Source organism: Ambystoma mexicanum, chromosome 3q (assembly GCF_040938575.1).
Source record: "Ambystoma mexicanum isolate Mex_15411 chromosome 3q, UKY_AmexF1_1, whole genome shotgun sequence".
Lineage (NCBI taxonomy): Eukaryota > Metazoa > Chordata > Amphibia > Caudata > Ambystomatidae > Ambystoma > Ambystoma mexicanum.
The window spans coordinates 1,091,199,298-1,091,224,135 of NC_090926.1; the positions used below are offsets into that span (position 1 = coordinate 1,091,199,298).

A 24,838-nucleotide genomic window follows, 5' to 3' on the forward strand; every position below is an offset into this window, starting at 1 on the left:
GTCACAGAAGTGGACAGGAATCCATTGTGCATAGTGAAGGCAGAATGTGAGAGATTGGAAGAGTGTGCTTTTACTGTTGATACTTGTGGTTCATATTTTGTACAAGTATTTAGTGAAATGCATCATACATGCAGGGATTAAAAAGGTGCAACTGCGGTGGCTACTAAATGTTGAGATGGGCACACCCACAGAGAGTGGTGCAATTGCTCCAGCTAAGCTCTCTATGGTTAGCAAAACATGTGCTTGGATACTTATGTTACGGCTGAACACAGTGAGTTTGATACACTTGTTGAAACACATAAACGTTAAAGGGATTTTTCTAAATGTTGGGGGGTTAGGTTATCATAGCACTAGTTAGACATACATGTAGGGCTAGGGATGATAGCAAAGTTGATCGAGCTAGATAGGTGAAGGGTGCAGGGGAGAAGAAAGGGGTTTTGTAAAGTTGTTGTTGCTGTGCACTACAAACTCAATGTATCAAAAGCCTCAAGGATAGGCATCCGCAGGTCGAGTCAAAAGAGGTAAGATGAACATTCTCATGTGGATTCTCTGTGGGCTAAGCTGTTATAGTAAGACATTGACGGTGAGATCCTTACTGCACACCCATGGGTTGGATATTTCCATGTTATAAGAAACCTGTCTGTTATCAGAGGAACTTCGTAAAATTGGTAAAAGATGAGGAAGCAGAATCTTTGGCACTACCTACTCGAAATTTGCTAGGGTTGTTTATTATGGATGGCAGAGAGAGTACCATTTGAAGTAGCTAAAGAGATGCTAGACCCTGAGGGTAGATTTATTGTCCTGCTTGGGAAGGGGTAGTGGGGGAGATATTTGCCTGATAAATCTAATTGCTCAAAAAATGAGAGACAACTTCTTTTTCGTAGAACTAGCACAGTGGTGTTATCCATAATAGGATGACGTCATATTATGGGCAGGTGACTTCTATTGTAGGCAACATAAGGACTTTGATTGAAAATGCAAAGATTGTCAACTTCCAGTGAAGGAAGCATTAGCCAAGTTAATGTTGATCGATATTTGGAGACATCAACACCCTGACATGAGAAGCTATTCCCATTACTCAGCAGTGAATAATACATATACCAGGCTTGACTTTGTTAATGATGTACATTGCCACAACTTTCATAAAACCCAGTACTTGTCACAAGGCATATAAGACCACTCACTGCTACAAATGCAAATTAAACTTGTGGCTAGGAATCCTAGAGTACAGATGTGGCGCTGATACCTAGATACAAAAACTGATACTAATTTCAGAGAAGATATACAAAAAGACATTAAATTATTCTTCGAACAAAATACCCCTACATTGCAGACCAGAATAGGAGAGTGGGAGTCATTCAAAGTGGTTTTGAGGGAATGGTGCATGAATAGAAAAGTAGGGGTGAGAACGACTTTGCGACTTTGCATAATAAATTGGTGAGGTAGGGAAGAAGCTCAAAGATGTAGATGCCAGGGCTGTGAATAATTTGATAAATGCACACGGTTGAGAGGCTCTAGAAAAAGAGTGCTTCAAAATGTTGCAAATTATATAAACAAGATTGGAAAAATAAACGGTATGAGTATGAGGATAAGTCTGGAAGACTACTGGTGCTCCTAGTTAGGGACACTCAAAAGGGGGGGTCAAACAAGAACTAGTGAGGGTATGCCCCAGCTCGGAAGTTTTATAATACAAAGAATGGACAAAAGTCCTTTTGTATTAGTTATGTGCAACCCCACATACAATCATTCAAGAAGGAGGTGATGGTCTGCATCACTGTCAGGCCACAGGGGTGACAAAAGAGGAGGACAGAAAACAGAAACAAACTGACCCTGACTACTCTCTAATTTCTCTAGTGGATGGTAGTGTGCCGCCTATATAAACGTGGATAGATAAAGATACACGTAAATACAGTGTCTTATCAGGATGCTCCTTCGTCATCTGCTGTACATCATCACTTCACCTCTACTCAGCTTTACTCCCACTATCTCAAGATCAAAATTCCGAATAGGACCCAGAAGCCTATCTTTGGCATCTTAACTTTACTGGCTGATAGTCTGGGAACACAAGCTTACTAAACATTATAGACGAATTAAAAACTAAAAGACCAACTTGATCAACTTGGAGGTTTCTAGTTGACTTAATCCCCGAAGATCCAGTGAACTGTAGCTGGTAGCAATTACTGGAGGCACATCTCTACACATGCCAACTGGTTTCAGTGGGGCACAATGTCTTAATATTGCATGTGTGCTGTGTGTTATGTCCATGACTCTTTATGAACAAAACATCAAAGACAGAGTGTCACGGCTTGTTGCATGTCAATCAATATCACATCTGGATACAGTTATAATTATAACACCTATTATCAGCAGTGCTTCCGCTTAACAGGGTTTTGTTTCTATGGGCCTCATTACGACCCAGGCGGTAAGTTACCGCCTGGGCCGTGACTTTACCACCATGGCGTAAACTATGTTTACGCCATGGTGGTAGGCGGACTTACCGCCCCATTCCGAGGTCGGCGGGGCGGTAAGTCCCCAATCCCCATTTACCCTTCCCCATTCCCATTTTTGCCCCATAGGGCATAATGGGAGTGGGGAAGGCGTTAATTACGCCACCGTAAATTACGGTGGCGTAATTAACTCCATGGTCCCTTAGCGCCATGGATTTTAACACCTGCTAAAAGCAGGTGTTAAAAGCTCCATGGCGCTAAGGGACCTCGTACTCAGGCGGTAAGGGTCGGCGCTGTTTACGCTGCCGTAAACCCCTTACCGCCTGGGTCGTAATGAGGCCCTATGTGTTTGTCAATGCAGTTTGATACCTAATATGGGTGTAAAAATGACATACTCCTCAATTAAATTAGCCAAAAGCTGAACTGACCTGTGACTCAGTAGGATTTAGCACGTTTTGAGTTACTGCTATGCCACTGAATCCACCACTACGGTTTCCATGAGAAAGAAATTCATTAGGACTGAGCTCCATGGCCTGCTTATGACTGAATACCTCAGAGCCCAGGCTGCCACCGACAGATTGATTACAGGATTGAGCCACAAATATTTTTGGCTCTGTTCTAGTTCCGCAAGGACTGGAGCTACATAGCAAATGAATGCACACGAGACTGGCTTATCCTTATTATCAACACAGCAAAAACGGTCTCTGTGAAAATGATGGATGATATTGAGCAAAAAAATGACTCTCTGAAATCTAAAACTATTCTGGACAACTATAAAAAGAAACTTGAAGAATTGGGCTCTAGGATGAAAGAATTTAATGACTTCAAGCTTAATAATAAAATACAAAAAGTAAAAAAAAAATTCAAAGCCTTCTCCCATGAACGGACATATCCTTACATCACAGAGGGTTACTATGAAGACTCACACACCCCGGGACCTAGATCTATGTGGCACCAGCTAAGTAATACATTGAGAGGGAGCACCCCGGCAGCATGGAGCTTCTGGAGCGTAAGCTCCGAAGACGAAGTTCAACCCAGTAGCCCCCTGACAATAGACTGTATTCCACTGAGCGATGCAGACCAGTCAAGGGACTGTGCTGTCCACTTTCAAGACAATGCCAACCAACAAATACAAGAATTGAAAAAAAAGCCTTTTTTATACCAACGTGGGATAGAACGGGACAAGGAGGCGGGCAGGATTCCAACTCCCCCAGAACCACTAGGAGCCACAGGAGGGGGGGAAATCCCCCATCTGAACTACAAGTGATACATTTATCCATGCACCCTTTGTCCGTAGCAGAACAGCAGGTATTGCAAAAGAGACTCAATTTTGGGCCTACCACATTGTATGATCCTTTTTGAAACAAGGGTCAAAGTAGCCCAACTGCTGTGAAAAACAAGGCTAAAACAATACTTTGGTGACCAAGATACTATGGACAGAATGGAGGCCAATGGGGAAGTAACTGGACTTCACGCCAAATCTACCTTTTACCCAGCCAACATCACGGCAGAATCAATCACATTAGAAAAAAACTCTCCTCAAGAAGTAGAGAGATTGAACTCCAAGGAGCACACACATATCACAATATATCCAAGAGGGAGAGTGTAGCACTGGCAGAATTAAGTAAGAATTCTACAATTACCATTAAGCCAGCAGATATAGAGTGAGCAGATAAAGGGGGAGGGTTTTGAATACCGTTGACTACGATCAGATGTTGACCTCCCTTCTGGACAATAGACTGAATTACCAACCTCTGCCTATCGGCCCCACCACTAAGACAGATGATAGCTGGGGTAGTGGAGGATGCAGTGAGTGAGGAGCATACTAGTTCAAAAGAAGCTGTATTCATATGTTCTACATTCCCTAAGATCCCAGTTTTCTACGCTTTACCAAAGGTGCACAAAGGCATATCGTCTCCCCCTGGTTGACCGATGGTGGCCGGCATCAATTTTTAATTCTCGACCCACTTTCCCAAACCGTAGACTTTTTTCCTAAAGCCTGAGATGCCAAAAATGAAATCATAGATAAAAGACACCACTGGCCTCTTGAATTTGGTAAAATACCTGCCTTTTGATCAGACACACAGATAATGGCAATACTCAATATAGAATTCTTATATTCAAGCATACCTCATATGGAAACACTATTGATTCACACTTCATTCCGCAGAAAACTTAAAGCCTGGTTCTTCACCTCCAATGTATAGCCTTCTGTGCCACAATGCTCCCAGTATCATCCTTATACAATATGCTTCTGTAAATACATTTGCTATATCTCATTTGCAAATTACCTGCGTGAATAAGATTTTATATGTAAATATTACTGATTTTGTACCGACGGGAAGAATGTATCTGTAAATATCTTATGTCTGTATATATGCTTAACATGATTATGCCAAACCTTATGTTATCTATTGTTGTCTGTGGTAACCCTTGTAAAGTGTATTACCTGCTCTCCAGCGCCCAGATACCTAAGGGATTGGCACGCGCTACAAATGTTAAATAAATAAATAAATAAAACAATTGTTGATGGGTGAGCTAACACCTCCAATTGAAACCCCGCAGATATTTATTCTCCAACTCGCAGAAATTGCTCTGACACCCTGTAAAAAACGTACTTCTATGAACAATGCTCAGGTACTGCAATTGACACCACTTTTGTGCTGTCATTAGTAATTTATATGTGGCAGACTTTAAGAACACCCACATGTACGGCCCCACCAACCCTTTCGAAAAATGTATTTCGTTCTGGTCCAGATACATTGACGACATCTTTATCATATGCACTGGTAACCAAAATGATTTTATGGATTTTTCAGTTGGCTCAACAGCAGGAACAAGTATCTGAGATTACATTCACTTTCTAGATGCAGAGATTAGGGCCCTAGACGGCAATCTCTCTACATCAGTGTTTCCCAAAAAAGTACTCACCGCAACTCGCTTTTACAATACACCAGCTTCCATCCCAGAACACTACGGGACAATCTGCCTTTCGGCCAATTACTGAGATTCAGGAGATAGTGCTCTGAACTTGCAGATTATGACCTTCAGGCTGAAGGCCTGGATGGGCGGCTTAAAGAATGAGGATACCTCAAAAACTGCGGAAACATGCCAAGAAACAGGCACAGAATAATCCTGTGGGAAAATTACCCTACGAAAGAATAGGAGAGAAACCAAAGACCAGCAGATCACAGCAGTCATGAGCTACTCCAGCAAAGCGAATAGGATAAAAAAAGAGATCCTAATATTGTGGCCTCTACTTAGTATGGGTACATCCAACTTCGAGAAACAACTGTTGCAGCAAACGAGGGAGAAACCTCTGAGACACCTTGGTGCAATCATACCAACCACCACATGCTACGGAACTTCAAGGTACTGACAAAGCACAGGGCCTCTCTCCTTGTGGTCAGTGTTCAGTGTATCCTCTAACATCCCGGACATGTACTACTGACCCAGGGTTGTGATATCCATGGAGACAACAGAACGTAAACAACTGCAACACGGATGACGTGATTTATCTCATCACATGCCCGTATGGGCTCAGGTACATAGGAATGACAAGTAGACCTGTGAAAAAAGAATGCAATATCACAAGTCTTGTATTCACAGTGGCAGAGTCAACGCACCCCTGGTGGGACATTTTCACCAAACTCACCATCTGGTCGAAGACCTCAAATGGACTATCATTGAAAAAGTCAAATATCCATAATGCACTCCTCAATGCACCATGAATTGAATTGAATTGATATTTTATTTCTATCGCGCTCATACACAAGTGTTTCATGGAAACATGGATGAGCCGAAATGGTGATGAGAGGGGAGTGCGTGTGTAAATACCACACAACTAGCTCTGGGATGAGTAGTTTGTGTAAGCAACCGAGTCATGTCCCGTGGTGACTTTAAGAAAAATAAATATAAAAACACAATACAACTGAGATGAGTGTACTCACTCATGTATCCAACTCTAATTCTATCACGAGTGGCCCATTGGTTTCCCCAGTTGTAGACAGAACCACGTACCATTAGGTTCTGTGAAGTACGGCACACTACTGGGTGGTTTCTTCTTCACGGAAGTCAAGAAGAGAAGGCAAACTCAGCGAGCAAACAATCTGTTCTGGATCCATGCTGGTACATACAGGTGCATAGAATCCACAAGTGCAGGCTACTTTCTACTAAACTCGGGGTAAGTTGTAGCACAAATGTCAACTTGGAGGGGGTTCATCTTTAAAGGAGCCAGCATATGCGGCATCAGGCCAAACCCTTAACTGGCACTCCTTTATTATACTTTTTTCAGGATCAATGCGCTTAAAACAGCCCCCACTCCCGCCTAATAAACGCGCGGAACCTGTAGCAGGTAGATTCAGTGACATAACAGTAACTCAAAACATGCCAAATCCTACTGAGTCACAGGTCAGTTCTCCTTTTGGATAATATAATTGCAGAGCATTTATGCAGCCATATTAGGTATCGAACTGCATTGAGAAGCGCATAGACACAAAGCCCAATAAGCGGAAGCAGTGCTGGTAAGTGTTGTTATAATTATAACTGTCTCCAAAGTGATATTGATTGACTCTTGTTGTGCAACAAGCCACGGCCCTCTGTCTTTGATCTCTTGTTCACGGACATAACACAAAGCACACGTACAATATTAAATATGTGGTAAGACGTGCTGTGATTGTACTTCAACAAGCATCTTATACGAGTATATCACACTGTTTGCAATAAAGCTGTCCCGAGGAAGGTGGGCAGAAGACATCGTGCCCCACTGAAGCCAGTCGACATATGTAGAGATGGCCTTCCAGTAATTACAACAAGCTATAGTTCACTTGATCTTTAAGTGATCTAGAATCCCCTGAGTTTATCAAGTTGGCCTTTTAGTTTTTAAATCGTCCATCATTTTTAGTAAGCTTGGGTTCCCATAGAATCAGTCAGTAAAGTTAAGTTGGCAAAGATAGGCTTCTGGCTCCCATATTCAATATTTATTGTAAGAATGTGGGCATGAGGCTGAGTAGAGGTGAAGTAATGATGTAAAGCAGGGGACTAAGGAGCACCCCACCTTTACCTATCTACTTTTATACAGGGGGCACACCATCCTCCACTAGGGAAATGCCAGTATAGGCTGGGCCAGTTAGTTTCTGTTTCATCTTCTCCTCTTTTGCCCCCCTTGTGCCCTGACTGTGATGCAGACCATCACCTCCCTCTCCAATGATTGTATGCAACGTTGCACATAACTAATACAAACGGGTGTTTGCCCATTCTTTGTGCTATACAACTAGTTAGGGACCTGGGTAGTTGACAAGTAATCAACTCAACAAGCGGTTCTGATGGACAACTTGTTTGATATCAGGAAGACATAAATAGTGCTCTTAGTAAATACTATCAAATGCTGCATAAACAACTTCTAATCATGAATGAATAGTGCTCTTAGTAAATACTATCAGATGCTGCATGAACAACTTCTAATCATTAATGAATAGTGCTCTTAGTAAATACTATCAGATGCTGCATGAACAACTTCTAATCATGAATGAATAGCGATCTTAGTAAATACTATCAGATGCTGCATAAACAACTTCTAATCATGAATGAATAGTGCTCTTAGTAAATACTATCAGATGCTGCATAAACAACTTCTAATCATTAATGAATAGTGCTCTTAGTAAATACTATCAGATGCTGCATGAACAACTTCTAATCATGAATGAATAGTGCTCTTAGTAAATACTATCAGATGCTGCATAATAAACTTCTAAGCATGAATGAAGGACAATCTCAGGATTTCAGTGAACTTCAAATATGTAAGAAACAAACTCAAACTGCATGAGGCTTACTAGAAGGGCCGGCATGATAGCTCAGCGGCATGTAGGAACAAGTAGTGTGAATTTCAGACATGCAAGATTTTTAGCAGGACCTCTGACTGCTATAGAAAGTATATGGCGTGTAAAAATTATGATAGGGTTGCAGCAGGTGTGTGTGGTTTAGAACTTATGTGAATCCAATACAAACCAAAGAAGTGTTTGCGCATATTATAGCTTGAATTGGTTGAATAGAACAGCATAGCATAGCATAACAGTGTAGTGTAGTATGGCAGGGACTAACCATTACTATTATTAATCTACCTTGCATGCTTACCTCACTACTTTTTAACAAATCTAATTAGTGATTAGAGTGGGATTAGTCTAGGCCATAGCCTAAATAAGATGGTCAAATTGCAAAATGATCCACAGTGTGGACGTGAGGCTCAGAGTGCGATGAAACTGCAGAATTCAGTTTGCAAAGACAACTCATTGTTTGAGCAGGAAGCACCAGGATGAAAATGTTGCATATTCACTTGGGCTTGGAGAATGAGTGCTGTACAGAGGTCATGGTGAAGAAAGCAGAAGTAGTTTGGATAATTACTAGGCGTGGCTACAGGAGAGGTTTTGATGGATGAGTGGCATCATGGCAGGAGGTACGAAGTGGGTGGTGAAATCATATACTTTCTTTATGATGGTATAAGGAAAATGTTATGGCATGGAAAAAGTTTTACATGGAGCAGAGAGTAGGAATGAGGGTATTTTTCTGCCGAGAGAAAGGGGATTGAGATTGAGCTCGGCTGCTGTGTGTGTTGAGAGTCTGCAACAGAGAAACAAGTGTGTCGAGCGGCTACACTGAACTACCATTTCAGACAGGGGAAAAGAGCCTGTGTGCTTTGGAGAAGGGATTTAGCTGCCAGCAGCACAAACAGAGCATTTATAAAGCTCTTGGTAAGCACAAGTTACAAAATTTGAATATAGCTAAAAAGGAATGACCCCATGTTCTTTTCATGCGGTAAAATATAACGTTTTTCTTTTCTGCACGCAGTCACTAGCAGGATTCCAAAATTGCCCATTACATTCCAAAGTTGCACAGATAAATCTGCATCGCCTGCCAAGTTTCTTGTATGAGGTTTAGTGTTTAAAAATAGAAGTGTCTTCTCATCACTGAGCTAACTAGCTAAAATGTGAGATGTTCCATGTTTTTCTCAGTAGAAAAGAGACATCCACAATTGCATTTTTCTAATGTCTATTTCTGTGTACAGGAGTGTTTTAGGCTGTTTGAGTGTTTCTAACCATGTTTGATTAACCACATTTGGATCCTGTACTATTTTGAGCAAACACAGGGATCCACAAAACAGCTTCCCACCTTCACACGAAGTAGGTCAGATAGCTTAAAAGTATCGCCAGATCAATGTCATCAAAGGCCTCCCTCTGGAACAGCCTTCCTACCTCCCTGAAACCTGAGGAGAACCATCTCTGGTTCCTGGAAGCACCTCAAAACCTTCCTCTGTGCTTCTGCTTTCTCTCCCCCTCTCCCTTGCTGAATTCCTGGCTGAAACTGCACTGGTTACCTGGCCACCCTGTCTGATCTTGTGCCCAGGTACCGCCAACTGCACACCTGCACTGCCTCCCAGGCAACCCCTGCACCTGGGGACTGTTCTCTGTATCCCTTCAGTCCCCGTACCAGCACTTAAGTCTTCACTTACCTTGCACTTGCCACCTCTGGCTGTTTATTATATTATCTTTTCTACTACCCCTTGTACTGCACTTTCCCCTCTCCCTTCCCCCATGCACTTTTCCCTTTCCCCTTCCCATGCACGTGCGCGATCTGAATGACACCTGGCCTAGTAAGATTGTTGTCTGTCTTCCCGTTGTTCCCCCTCCCTTGACTCGTTGCACCTCGAAACACTTGTATATAGGCGTGTTATAAATGCCATATCAAATCATATCATGTATTTTAGACAGAGATATTTTAGATTTACATATTTTAATGAGTGTATACAAAACATTCAATCATACAGATTAAATCACATTTAAAAACCCTAATTTAGCATTAACATGGCCTTATTGGACTGGGTGGTGACACACATAACTAACCAGGTGGATTCTAATCATCACAACATATTGGTGAGGTTACTAAGGAGGTGAGGGAAACATCTGAATCAATTGATCAACCCTCTTCTTCTTATATGCTTTTGCTTGACTTAGTCGACTCTAGAAATGTGTTTCTAGGTCTCAAAACTAAGAATGTATGCTGCCAAATTCATCTGGTTTGCAACGTCTGATGGACCTGTCTTTATCAACAACTACACGGCACCAGCATGGGCGCTACTTTCGCCCCAGATTTAGCAAAACTGTTTATGGACGATCTAGAACAAAGATCCATCTACAGTGACATAAATCCGTTCAAAGCACAAGTCAAAGCGTGGCACCGCTACATCAACAATGTTTTTTTACTTTGGCAAGGGAGTGAGGCCAGTCTTGTAAAATTCCTTGAGTGGCTAAACACCCAAGATCCATGTATTAAGTTCACTATGAATTTTAGCACTGAAAAAATAGCTTTTTTGGATCTGGAAATGTATAGGGCACCTTTAAACTGACTTGGCACCACCCTATACAAAAAACCAACTGATAAGAATACACTGTTACTATTTAACAGCTTTCATCCTCAATCTCTATGGGAGAACCTGCCATACGGGCAATTTTGTGCATTAGATGCAATTGTACCACCAAAGAGGATTTGAATGGGGAAAAGCACCAGATGGGATAGCCTTCCAGTGGAGGTTTCTACCACATATGAAGAAGAGATTGCACTTGGGATACTAGAGATATTGGAGGAGGTGCTAGAACTAACACTGTTGCTAGCGTCCACTCTATAAATTTAATCCGGGTTCATCCCAGGTCAAACCACATAGGGCCTCGTTACAAGTTTGGCGGTAACCTGCCAGTGATACCGGCCGTTTTCCTTAGAACTAGTTACACCATTCTGCTGCATTCTACAGGGATATTACAAGTCCCGGCGACCCGGTATATGAGGCGGCTGAAAGTGTAAATCCCCATTCCTGGGACACAGAAGCACTGGCACCGTTGCTAATGGTGTTAGTGCTTCTGTGAAAACCATGCCTGCAGGGGTCGGTGCCCCGTCAGGTCATACCTGCAAGGAACAACATCGCCTGCATGCATACTCGTAGTGTGGCAGTCCGGAAATGGTGCCGATATGTTGCTACTGGTACCCTAATATAGTACCGCCAGGCTGCTAATGAGGCCCATATACCAATTTCGGATGAACAGTGCATGTGATACAAGAAGCTAAACATGGTGGGGAACACATTTCAAAGCAGCTATTAGTTGTAACATTAATCCCAAGTTAGGATTCAATTAACAAAGTGAAAAATAAAGCAGGTGAGTAATTCATTCATATGTTAGAAATAGTCCAGCATCCAGTGGCGACGTCAGTTGAGGTCATATGACATTCATATTGGCAACACCTTTGCAGTATTGAGTTATTCAAGGAAGGAAAGGTTAGGGTTCGATCAGAACAGACTGATAAGTAATAAGAACTTTTAGATTCTCCCAAAGGGATGCAGGCAGTCAATTATCCCAGCATTAAAGTGTCCAACATTTAAAACCTGTGAGGGAACAAGCACTGCCAAAGTGAATAGGTTCAGAAGAGGGCCTTAAGGGAGCCAGGAGAACCAAAGTCAATGGGCAAAGTCAAAGTTCTGATGCTCTTTTAAGAAAAATGTTCTTAAATAGATAGTGTTTAAAAGAGAAATCCCAGCAACTCAAGAGGTGTCACCTTTAGAAAGCAGAAGCTGTAAGGCCAATGCAGGTAAATTGAGGTCAACTTAGTGTAGGGTTAAATCACACTCCCAAAGGTTGGAAGCACCCCAAATGGCAAAAGGATAGTATATCCCAAGCTCCATAGTACCTTTGAAATGAATACGTTGTTCCAGCCGGATGACTTCTGCATTCAATGCTGCAGACCCTTCTTCCTGGTCCTTGGTCGTGGTGACGAAAGGGAGGACGTCTGGCGGGCTCCTGCAGCAGCCCTCGAGAAAGTGTTTTAGCAGCAATGGATTTTCATCGATTGAGCAGCTCTTTGTGGTTTTCGCACCTTTTTATCAGCGCCAAAGAAGAACAAAAATCTCTGGTTAGCATTTCCTTGATCCCTTGGTCCTGGACTCTGGTGAGGTGACCCTGGATGAGGATGTCTTGTTTCTGTAGGGTCCTCTGGATGACCACAAAGATATGGCCAGATTCAGACTTTGGAAGACAATGCACTCACAGGTGGCTGAGGTAGCCCGGGTATTGGGATTCTGCAACCTTGGAAAGTCGCAGAAAGTCGGGTATTGAGCCAAAATAGTGTTTGTCTCGAGACTAGTTGGTCCCACCAGCCTAAGGGAGGAAGCCACCTTTTACAGGTCTTCCCTGTCGATTAGAAAACTAGGTCGCATTGCTGCAGGGTTTCATTTGGGCACTTCCCAATCCAGGAGGGTGCTGTTGGCATCTTCTCTCATCTTCTCTCATCTTCTGCTTCGGATGTTGTCCTCCAGTGGTTGACTCTCCTGTCCCGAAAACCTTGCTTTTTATGCAAGTTCCCATTAATTCACAGCCCTAGGCTGTCAATCACAAAGCAGGGTGGCTGTCCTCCAGGAGAGCCAGCCGGCCAATAGGAACTGGGTTTACTCAGGCACACCTGGAGACAAAGGACAGGAATGTTTCGGGACCGTCCATCACTTCCTGCCTTTCCAGACACACTGGAGTTTTGGTGGACTTCAGGGCTGAAGCCTGCAAAAGGCAAAGCACACAAAGGACTCAAACCCGATCCAAACAACAGAATAAAAGCCTAGAAGGAAATATCTAACAAGAAATGGCAAAAAAGAAGACAGAGGCCATTTTGTGAAAATGGTCACCCTTCGGTGCAGCACTGCAGCTGAGGTATCAGCCTGTAGGTACATATCACTAGATAGTAAAAAGAAACCACTGCCACCAGCCATTCAAATAAGTTAGTGTAACAAAATGTTACATGAGGAATGGGTTAAAAGGAGTTACTATGTAACCCCACAGCACTCCACATAAGGTGGTGTGTGCTGCACCCATAAAGTATAGGTAAGTATGACACAGGTCATCTTACCTTTCTTGGGAACAGTAGTTCACCCAAGAGCATGTATTAAAACATTAAGATACGTCCAAGGGCCTTCTCAGTGGCACTGCACAAAATGTGCTGTGTGTCACAATGCAAAAGCAGATGCCTATGGAGTATACCAGACTCCATAAAACAGTAAGGAACATAGAAAATCATAGGGCCTCATTACGCGGTAGGCGGTAGCCAAGGTGCTGTTAGCACCATGGCTACCCCCTTACCTCATTCCAGGTCCGGGTTGGCGAAATAGGGACTTACCGGGTCATTTCAACCTTGGAGGACCCGATAAGTCCCCATTCCGAGAACCATTCCCCATTCCCATTTGAGCCCCCATAGGGCTCAAATGGCAATGGGGAAGGAGCTAATAACGGTACCACAATTTGCGGTACCGTTATTAGCTCTGAAGTCCCTTAGCGGGTCCCGTCCATAACGCCTGGTAAAACCAGTTGTTGAAGGAGGGACCCGCTAAGGGAACTCGTAGTAGGGCGGTAAGGGATTATCGGCACCGGTCTCCTTAACGGTGCCCGGTATCCCTTCCCGCCCTACTCGTAATGAGGCCCATAGTCAGGAAAACACATGAGGGAGAAAAAGGCCCCATTCACTCAGGAGTAAAAATTCAAAGTCCCCGAGTCCAGTAAAAGAGATGGGGGTCTCTAAGGTTAAAGGGAATTGACACAGCAATGAAAATTCTCCCTAACAAGTGCGTACTAAAATATATATATATATAAATATAAAAAATCGATTTAATATAATCATAGAAACAGAGCTTCTTACTTAAAGCTTTGGAACATTCAGCCATACTTTACTTCCCATGAAAGCTCTGCATGTTTGCAAACTGGTTATTACCTACTCTGAACACAGGCTCTGAACAATTTACAAGCTAAGGCAAGCTATAAGTATGTGCTTCTGTAATCTACTAACTACTGGGTTTATCATGTTGCATCCACAAACACACATGCACATGTATGTTGCTATTGAATAGATCTGTTTGATTAAATCTGCTTTTATTTGACACAGACTTCTCTGATCACACACTGATTGGAATGTGCCATGCTGTCACAATTCATATCATGAGCTGCACACATTGGTCTCTGCCAGCAGATTGGGCACTTTGTGGCTTTATCTGTGTTTTCCTGTAAACAGTATGGTCATATAATCAAAATGAAACTGTTCAAATGTGTGAGAATTTGTTTACATGTCCTGGTTTTCATATGCAAGATACCAATAGCTGATTTGACAAGAAATGTAAATTGCAAACAGGGGACTGTCAACATTAGGACTTATTTGTCTGTGTTCCCATGCAGGCATTTAAACAAGTCTACAATGCAAATTCGCTTTTACATTTTCCACTCCGTGGCAATACTAACGGATTACTGCCCAAGTGCAAAACCTCAGGCAGATCACATTGTTGTACCCCCGCATGAAAATGTCTTGTAAGAATTCATAATGTGCACTGAAAGCAGGAGGTCCTATCTCAGCTCAGCTCAGTGCTCCTTCTCCATCGCATCACCGCTGCAAAATGGGGCAGAGCAGGAAAAAGAAATGGAAGAATAAAAGCATTGCATCTTGTTCCATGCTTCTATTTCCCACAGTGCCCCACTTAATTTTAGGCTGCAATTATGTATAAATAGGGACAATTACCCGGCTCAAATATAATTTTTGAAAGCTAAGCATAGTATCAGAAAAAAAGACCTCTCAGCTATTTCAAAAGATTAGAACTAAGATTGAGACACTGAGGGCCTCATTACGAGCTTGGAGGCAGCCAGGCAGCTGCTAGCTCCATTGCTGCCTCCAAAACCCTACCGACTCCGCCCTGGCGAATGGAGCAATTACCGGTTCATTCCAAGGTTGGCGGGACTGGTAATTCCCCATTCACCAGGGCCCTTCCCCATTCCCATTTGAGCCCCCATAGGGCTCAATGGGAATGGGGAAGGCGCTAACAACGGTACCGCAAATTGAAAAAAACAGGCGTTAAGCGAGGACTCGCAAAGGGAACTCGTAGAAGGGCAGTAAGGGATTACCAGCAAAACAGAAAGTTGATGGCTGAAGGTTATGAATGAATCATAACCACGGGCAAAGCTCTGGGCAACCCTCCAGACCATCGTTTTTCAGCCTGCCAAGCCATTACAGAAGGGGAAAAACCTTATGCAAATCAGGCTTGGTCCTATCCCAAAAGGGGCAGTCCAGCCCGAACTGCTAGTTCACATCCCTTCTGCACGAGACCACAAGCATTCCCAGACATGTTTCAGCCTTGTTGGGCATCATTAGTGAGGAGTAGCTTGGGTCTCTAGGCCCGGCAGACTCGGGACCCACGTCTGGGCATACCCGTCCCACTCGGGGGGACTTTAGCAAAACAGAAAGTTGCCCAGACCCAAGCAATCAAAAACACCAGAGACTCATTCCTGTCCCTACATAACCCAGGAAGCATTAGCCCCTCACACACCTTGTGGGTAATACACTAGACATCATCTTATCTTTTGTCTCTCCTTAACTGCACAATACTCATTGCACTCCAGGGGACAGACCATCCAGATATCACATTTTTCTTATCACAATCCCTGGCAGACCACACATTCTGAACATGTCACATTGCTTTTAGAGACCTCAACTACTTACAAAGGAAGAATTGAGCAAATCTGTCTGCTCTGGGATTACCAATCTGGAATCTGAAATCCTATCCAGGTGTTTGATGGTGCCCCTCATATTATCGACAAAGGTTACGCGTGCCCTCTGGTCTTCTTGGTCATCTCAAATGCTTTGTACACAGTTTACCATCACAGCATACTTACCATCTTTGCTCACAGGATGGGCTTCTGTGGCACTGCCGTGAAATGGTTTACATCCAACTTATCTGGCAGACACCAGGCTGTCCAGATGGGTTTCCTCAGGTCTGAACTTGACTCTATCACCATTTGTGGAGTCCCTCAGTGTCCCAGTTTATCCCTGGCTATATGTATTCACTATATGGAACTGCATCGTGATTCACCAGTATGCAGATGATAGACAGTTGTTCCTAAAGATCAAGGGCCCACAAGATATTGCTCTCCTTTGCAATATCTTGTGGGCCCAAGATATTGGGCCCACAATATATTGTGGCACAATATATTATAACAAGATATTGCACTCCTTTGCAATATCTTGTGGGCCCTATATTGCTCTCCTTTGCAATATCTTGTGGGCCAATATCCAATGGTTCTTGAAACCATTGCAATCTGGATTAGAAGTACTTACTTAAAACTTAACCCCACCATTGTCAAATGCATAGGTCTGGTTCCCCCATCAGCAGAAGCACACTCAAAGTTGGCTGGGGAAAATGTGCTTGGATGGGTTCAATCCTCACCAACCAACATTGCAAAAACCCTTAGGCTTCATCGTGGATAGCAACCTACCCTTCCAACAACACACCACAAAAAATTGCTAGTTATCAGAACTATGTATTCTGCATGATCAAGCAAATTCGCCAGGACCTCCGAATGGTGGTGAAGGCCCTAGTGATCTCCAATATCTCTGCAGGTATTATACAACTTTAGGTTTTCCAAGCTGCTCAACTGGCCCCCTCAAAGCGGCCACGTCTTGCTGTCTGCTCCTCACCAGCTCTAGGAACATTGTCAACACCAACCATAAGGTTTGTGCGTAACACTGTGTCACCTTCCTCACCTACAAGACAATCATCAGCAGTATGCCCGCCTATCTGATAGTCCATCTAAACATACTAGCTTGAACATGGTCTTAACTCAGTAAGACTATCCAAAGACTAGAAAATAGTCTGGCTCGCATGACGGAAATAGACCTTCTCATGCTGCAATTTGGTCCTCTGGAAATCCATTCTGGTGGCAATCTGGACTGCACTAAGTCTTCTTTAGTTCAGGAATGTACTGATGACCTAGCACATCACACTTTCCTTCAAATAAATACTTGCCCAAGATGGCCACCATGGAAATGAAAGGCTGATCTCCAGGCGGCACCCCTCTTCCATGTACATGGCTGCCTGGGAATGAGGAGTGGGCAGCAAAAGGCACCTGCTGCAACACTGAACTAGTAAGTGGGAGGGAGGGGAAGTGGAGTTGTGGTGCCATGAAGGTGGCCAGCAGTTGGAAGGGGATGTTGGAGGAACATGACAGGAGCTTTTGAGCAGACTTCAGCTTGCTCAGAATGCAGGCTTGGATTGTGATAATCAACCAGCAATCCAATCTTGATTGGCTGCCATGCTCGCCCCAAGTGCTAATAGTAGAAGATAATGAGGCAATAAGGAATGAGAAGCTATACAATCCTAATAATTCCCTCATTTAGTATTCTTTACTGTTAATGCATGGGCTTTGAACAATTCAATATCAACTGAGAGATTCACAAGTGATCTATTTTTGTTCTAAGAATGGTAATACCTACGGATTACTACCGTAGGCAGGGTCAGAATGGGACAAAAAATAGGGCCGGTCACACAAAAAAAAGTGTCCCACCCCTCGCCTCAAAAATGTGTCCCACCCCTTGTCTCACGACCCTTGACCTCTGATGAGATCACCAGAAGTGATGTCATTTGACCCGCACCCCAAAGTGACATCCGATCTTTCACCCCTTGACAAAACAGCAAGTGGCATCAAATAGCATTGTTCCTAAGTACACTAAATTACTGTTAATCCAAGCAGACGTCCAAGGCCAAATGATGATATGTTATTGTATAGCACTTAAGCTTAAACGCTTTTTTATAGAGCAAATATGCATCGACCTAAGAAGGATGAAAGGCTTTTTGAAAAGAAAAATAAATTGGAAAACAGATATATATTTATTTTTCAATGTTTTTTCTTTCCAAACCGGCCCAGGCATGGCCAGAAACCGGCCCCCACACAGGCCGAAAGACTGAGGGGCCAGTCCGACCCTGACCATAGGTCTATAAAAGACCTAGTGAACCAAGGATGGGATGGTTTGAATTTAGAACTATCGACGGTGTTAGACCAACATAAATAAAGAGAAGATATAATAGAAGCATGAATACCTCTTCTGTCTCTGAATCAAGAGTAGATAGTCCATCAAGAGATGGAATAGAAGAAGAAATAGAATCAACCAAGCTGTTGATTGGAAGATTAAATGTACCTTAGCAAAGGAAATATTATTTGAGGAGGTAAGGTTAATAGTAAGGGAGGGTAATTCATGAAAAGTAAGAGAGGGAAGAATACAGTAAAAAGAGATCATCGTTTGGAATGCAAACAGTAGAGACATAATCTAAATTAGTAATTCCAGTAGAAACAAAAATAAGATCAAGAATGCCATCTGAAAAAGGTGTGTTCAGGGCAGAAGGAAGAAGTGTTCCCAAAGTTGCATGGTTACCATTTTAGCATAGATTTTACAAATGAACAGGGTGTTCACAATAGGATGAGAATTGGCCCTAACACTCGGATGGGTCTACAGCTCTAGGTTATTTGAGAATAGGGTGGGTAATGGCAATTTTGCTAGAGCAGTTTGACCATTTTAGAAGGCACAATTTATAAAGATTGTCAATGCTAGGTAAAGGGTCCTTAATGGTATTAGCGGGTTGGGAGTCTGTATTGGTAGTAGAAGGGAATGGTTAGCCTTCTTCGGATGAGGCGTTGATCCTTGATACAGTTTTTTCCAGATAAGTAGATGGTATGGGTCTGAAGAAGGTGACGTAGTCATGCCCCTTGTAGTACATCGGGTTGGAGGGGTGATCAAGCATGGATACTCCATTGGATGTTGAAAAATGTTTCAGAGAAGAAACTGCAGAGGACATCCAACACCATTTGTCAGGAGGCAGAATCTACAGCACATTCAGGCAGGTTTTAAGCTGTTCGTAGTTGGGGGAAAGTTAAGACACTTATTCAACACAATAAATGTCATATGATTCCATAACCAAACCACTTATTGAGAACACTTGTGGTTTAAAAAAAATGATTTTGAAGGTATCATAATCTATAATGAAAGTGATAATTTATGAATGGATACAGGGCAGAAGATCTAGGACACCAGTATTCGAAACATGAAGAAATTGAATGTTTGAGGAGAGATCAGAGGGATAAACATGAAGAGTTTAAACATATATATTGAAATATATTCTCTTCTTTATCGTCTCTTTTTCTCTCTTCCTGCCCTTTTAGTCCCTGTGTTTTAACCAGGTCTGTCTATCTACTTCATAAATATTTTTATTGTATAATGGAATATTGTGAAACATTTTCAGTTTTAAAATGCTGTTTTTGGATATTATGACGTACATGTATTTTCAATTGCTGTTCCTAAAATGTTCTGATTTCTTTATCTTTTCAATACAAATTTGAACAAAAGCAAATCTCTACGTTTGCTATCACAAACTGTCAAAAGGGCAGAAAGGGGTCCCTTATTTCTAGCAGAAGGTTGCCTCCCTTACTTGATGGGCTTGAAAGCCATTTTGAAATTTCCAAAAAGGATTATAACGTCCCATGCCCCATTGCCAGCTGGATAGCCCATGTGCAATTCACTGAATACAGAAATAACCTGTTCTCTTGAAAGTTACCCATCAGCTTTCCAAGGAAGCCGATGTTCAATGCAGGGCCCATGGCAGGGCAGAGCACAACGTCCAGCTTCAGGGTCTTCCATTCATTCACAAACTCCTGGCGGTATTTCTAGGAAAAGTGGTAGAAAGCACAAAATGATGCATTATTAAAGATGTGGGTTTAAATATTTCGCAGTACACATTTTTGCGTGAATGTTTCACATGCAGCTAAATAATTAGAGATTTGCGGTACTGAAAATAGGAGTGACATTGTGACGAAAGATGTAGGCACAACCTTTTGCGAATCCCAACTACTGCCCACCACTGTGATGATTGGCTTCTGCCCTGCAGGAGCACAACGATGAGTCGTGCCTAAAGTACCTACTCAGCCTTTACACCTCTACAAACCAGGAGCCAATCCAATCACTAAGGTAAAACATGCACAGTTAAGAGATATACCTCCTTTGCATTTTGCGGGTGAGGGCAGGCTATACTCTCAAGAGGCGTCTGAGTGTGATTCAGTAGCGACTCAAACAGCAATGTATAACATTTGAAAACAAACGAATGTCCAGTCAAAGTTCTGTAAAAATGTAGACTTTAATTAACACACGATATGCAACAATATCTACATGGAAAACACAAAGCAAAACCCACCCTTGAGGGAAGAACACAGAATCAACAAAGATAGAATGATGCAGCACTCTGAGTAATGTATCAAATGTATCAGGGATGAAAGGCAAGTAAAAGACACAATATTCTTGAGAAGGATATGTTCTTGGGTGCAAAAGGGATAACAGCTGCCTAACCATTCCCTAGGGCTGAAAAACTGGACCAAGGGGGCAGTAATCGGTCAGTAGTATATTATTTGGTTCTTGGTGGATCAAAAGCGACGAACAAGGCTTCGAGTGGTTGTGCAAGCAGTTTGAACCAAGTTCAGGTGTAGCTAGTCGTGGTGATCCAAGAGGCCAGCTGGCGTTGGTCGAGTCGGTAGCTCATGCAGTTTTGAAGGTGGAGTTTGAGCAATGTAGGTTGGGGTGACTACCAGTATCTGTTCGGAGTCCAGCCGGTTTTGAGTTGGGGTTGTAACCTCTGGGTAGGATTAACGAGTGATGTTCCTGTGGTGTGAGTCTATGGTTGGGGATGGTTCAAAGCAGTGATTCTGATGCTCCGATGTGTGTTCGACAAAGCTGTAGTTTGAGGTCGAGCCGTGGCAAATCATTTGTGTAACAGCTGGTTCGAGTCAGTGAGCAAAACTCTAGTGGTTCAAATCATCATTCAGAGTTAAGCAGTGGATACGGGCTGAATAGGTGATTGGCTCTGCACGGCATGATGCAGCATCGAGCTGGTTTGAGATGCAAGCACACTGGTTCGAAGTGTTTGCTTGGGTGCCAAAGACAGCACTGGAGCGTTGTGTGGATCGAGTTGCAGTGAACCTGATTCAAAAGCAGGTGGATCAATTTGATACAATGAAAACAGAGGTCCTGGCAGTTTTGTCTCTTAGGATGCTGTGATTTCCAATCCAGGGGTTTGTAGGATTGTTTAGCGTGTTTTGGGAGCACAGAGCGCAGCACCACTGCACAGGATCAATGTATAGCATGTTTTTTGAAGTGCAGCGCCACTGCATGGGTTTAATGCAATTGCTTCAAGCTATGTGTTGCCAGTGCAACATATGGAGATGTAAATGAAGACAGGCTACACAGGTTAAAAACAAACCATTTTCTCATTTAAAAGCGCATTTTATTTTTTATATTCAAAATGCACACAATTTTTTTCTTTTTACTTGAAATTCCTCTGTTGCAGGAGACACATTTGAGGATTAATGAACTAAACTCATTAACAAAAAACTAACACGCTAACTCATTAATAATATAATGTGTTCTACACTGCAAAATGAGGCAGGCTGAAACTCATTTCAGACTACATTCAGATTTTTTTTTCTTTGCTTCTATCTGCGCTCTGTCCACAGTATTTGCAGGAATCAAAGACTCGAATAAGCAGGAAATCAGTTTGGTTACAGTTGCAACTGTATAAGCCAAGCCATTGTGTGCAGAGGGTGGATATGGCATGATAGAATGTTATTGGTTAGGATCCTTTGATAGGAGGTAACCAGAGTTTTCTTGTATAATCTCTGGGAAGAAGCTGGAGAGAGACACCTTGACACAGCTCGGAGAAGGACTGGGTTGATAGCTGGGGATGCCTGATTCCTGAAGCAGATTCAACTTGGTTGCAGAGACTGGGATTTCCAGTCAACAAGTCCCAGTTTGAGTGACAGCAAATGCTTGTCCTTGCTGGGGAACCCCTCCAGAAGGCGACCAGCCAAAGAAGTTACATGCTGAACAAGCCTGGTAATTATCTCGCTGAAGTGTGGGGGCTGAGTGTGTGCGAAAATATTCAGTCAGTGTAGGAAAGGAGATTCCTGTGCTTTACCCACATGTTTAATGTTGCAAATTGAATTCTTGTTCCCCGCCACTCTCTTCTCAGTGTATCACAAATAATGCTGTTACTGTGCTATTTCATTTATTTCTGTAAAAAGAGTGAGATTGTGTTTAAATGCAACTTTTATAATACACAAAAATATCTGAAAGCAGACGGGTGGTGTGTTTTATTTTCTCTTTCATTTGTGCATTTACCAATACAGTGCTGATGATGTGGGGAGATGTTTAGACAGTGCAATTGTCATTAAGGTAGCTAAAAATAAGATTTGGCTGCAGCTGTGTGCACAATGTCATTCAGTATGAGCAATTATAACTAACTGTGTGTGTTATAGTCTGCCGGAGGTCTATGAGTCGGCAGAAAGAGAGGCCCTGGACATAGCTCACCAAACGTAAATAAGTTGGTGATAGATACCGCATGATAGCTCGCTGCCGTAGATAAGACAGCGAGAACTTGCCCTTGGTTGCACACTAAAAATGAAAATGTGGTGTTCATGAAATGCAAGCCTGAGGTTTCTCTAGTGATCAAACGAACAACCTAAACAAAAATAAGGGGTTCTGGATATTGGGGCCACAAATAAAACAAAGGAATTATGCTCACCAAAAATACCAGCAACCACGCATACCAACCACGCATGTCTGTGTACTGAAATAATGCATATCCACTGTATTATTATACATAACCCAATCTGAATACAAGGAGTGATTGTTGCTAAATTATTTTTCGGCAGTAAGAAAATACTGCCAGGCCCCAAATCTACACAAAATACCCAACATATTTATGGTGCGTTGCAGGCCGGGAAAGTGATCACAGAGCACCTACTGGGCGTGGCAAGTGTGTCTCATACTGCCATCTGTACATTAAAGGGAACCCATTTCATAATAGCAGTGTGTTACTAAAAACGAATTTCAGAATGTCACAAAGGGAAACTACATTCTCAGACCTAGTGCAATATTTAGAGGCAAAGTTGTTTGCACATGGGACGTGGTCGTCGAACAGTACCTTAGAATGGCATGACCGCATTCAGGGTGAGGTGCAGAAAGAAAAACTAGACAATATTTTTGCAGAAGGCAGCATAATTCAGGTGTGCCTCACAAGATTATTGAATGCAGCCGATAAAAGTGCAGAGAAAGACTGTTTAATACGGCTATGCGCCAAAATATGGTTTATTTTGAATAGGTCCCTGCGAATGCAGGAAAATGATACCCAGCTAATTAACAGGTTAAAGACTGAATTAGATGGGGCAAGTAAAAATCAGGAAATGTTAAGAGCAGAATTGGATATATGCCAAAAAGACATGCAATTAAAATGCAGAGATTTTGATGCTCAGTTGTCCAAAAGAAAGAAACAATTTGAGGATAGTGAGCAAGAATTGGTACACTTAAAAGCCTTAGTGGACCACATTAGACGGGATAAAGATGAGATTGTTTCAGAAATGCAGATTTTACAAAAAGAAAATTTTGAAAAAGAAAGTGATCTCCAAGGTGCAGAGCAAGAAATTGTTAAAATGATTCAAGAAAAAGACAAGAGAAACAAAGAATTCAATGAATGCCAAATGCAAATGTGCGACATGCAGGAGGTAATAAATAAAATGAGTGATGAAAACAACTATCTGCAAAATGAAGCACGCAGGCTCCTTAAAAAGTGCAAAGACTTAGAACAACAAATGTGCATTCCCAGGTCCCAGGAGAGGCGGCAGGGTACTACATTCGATGGAGTGGAGGTGAATTCTAGTTCTGCCCAAAGAGCTAGTGCTCCAGTGACTGGGCCGGTGACTGAACTTGGTTGCAGCCCCCTTGGGGGATTTGATACTCCTATTGGGGGCAGCCACCAATCCCATACACCTGAAACCAGGATTGAATCACAAAGTAGTGCAATTCCATGCATTGCAACAAGTGCCCCATAAAAATAATGAAATCCATTAAAGCCCTGATCAAACCATTTAAAAAGGGAGGTGAATGCTGCATTGAGGATCACTTAGAAGTGGTTCATGACATTTTTAAAGCACTCCAGATACCTAAGGAACAGTACAGACAATATTTTCATTTAACTTTAGATGCCCCGACGGCCAGCATCATAAGGGGATTAAATGAACAGCAGAATATGACATGGTTGGAGTTTGAAAAATAAATTAGGCGTCATTTTTCTCCTTTTCAGTCATTGCAGGAGGCAAAGAAAGTCGCTTACACAATCACTGCTGGGCCTAATACATCCCCTCGCCAATTTTTACAAGACTTAAAAAGAGCATTTTCTCGCTTTGATGTATCTTTTTACTCAAATTCCAATGAGTTTAAAACTGCATACTTCTATGGGCTACAGAAAGACATCATATCCCAATTGGTCCATGAATTTGACTGTGACAAGTCCCTTGAATGGATTGTACATCAAAGCACAAAACTTTATGAGGTACTCTATTGTCAGGGTAGAGAAAGTGATAAAATGAAAGATACTAGACCTAAATCTAAAGAACCCTCAGCAACAGTGATGGCAATCAGGTCAGCCAAGATGTCCCTTGAGTCTGCCCAAAGTCCAGGTA

The 24,838-nt window shown here is 42.5% G+C and overlaps 1 protein-coding gene across 1 annotated transcript in view; it reads right to left on the reverse strand.

Moving 5' to 3' along the window:
* The window catches only part of LOC138581961 (fatty-acid amide hydrolase 1-like), a gene marked incomplete at its 5' end in the record, with an annotated part of 308,818 nt that overhangs the window by 86,807 nt on the left and 197,173 nt on the right, over positions 1–24,838 (reverse strand). The window contains one exon of the mRNA XM_069652870.1: positions 19,891–19,999. Within this exon, the coding sequence (XP_069508971.1) occupies positions 19,891–19,999 (109 nt within the window). The remainder of the gene's footprint in view (positions 1–19,890; positions 20,000–24,838) is intronic.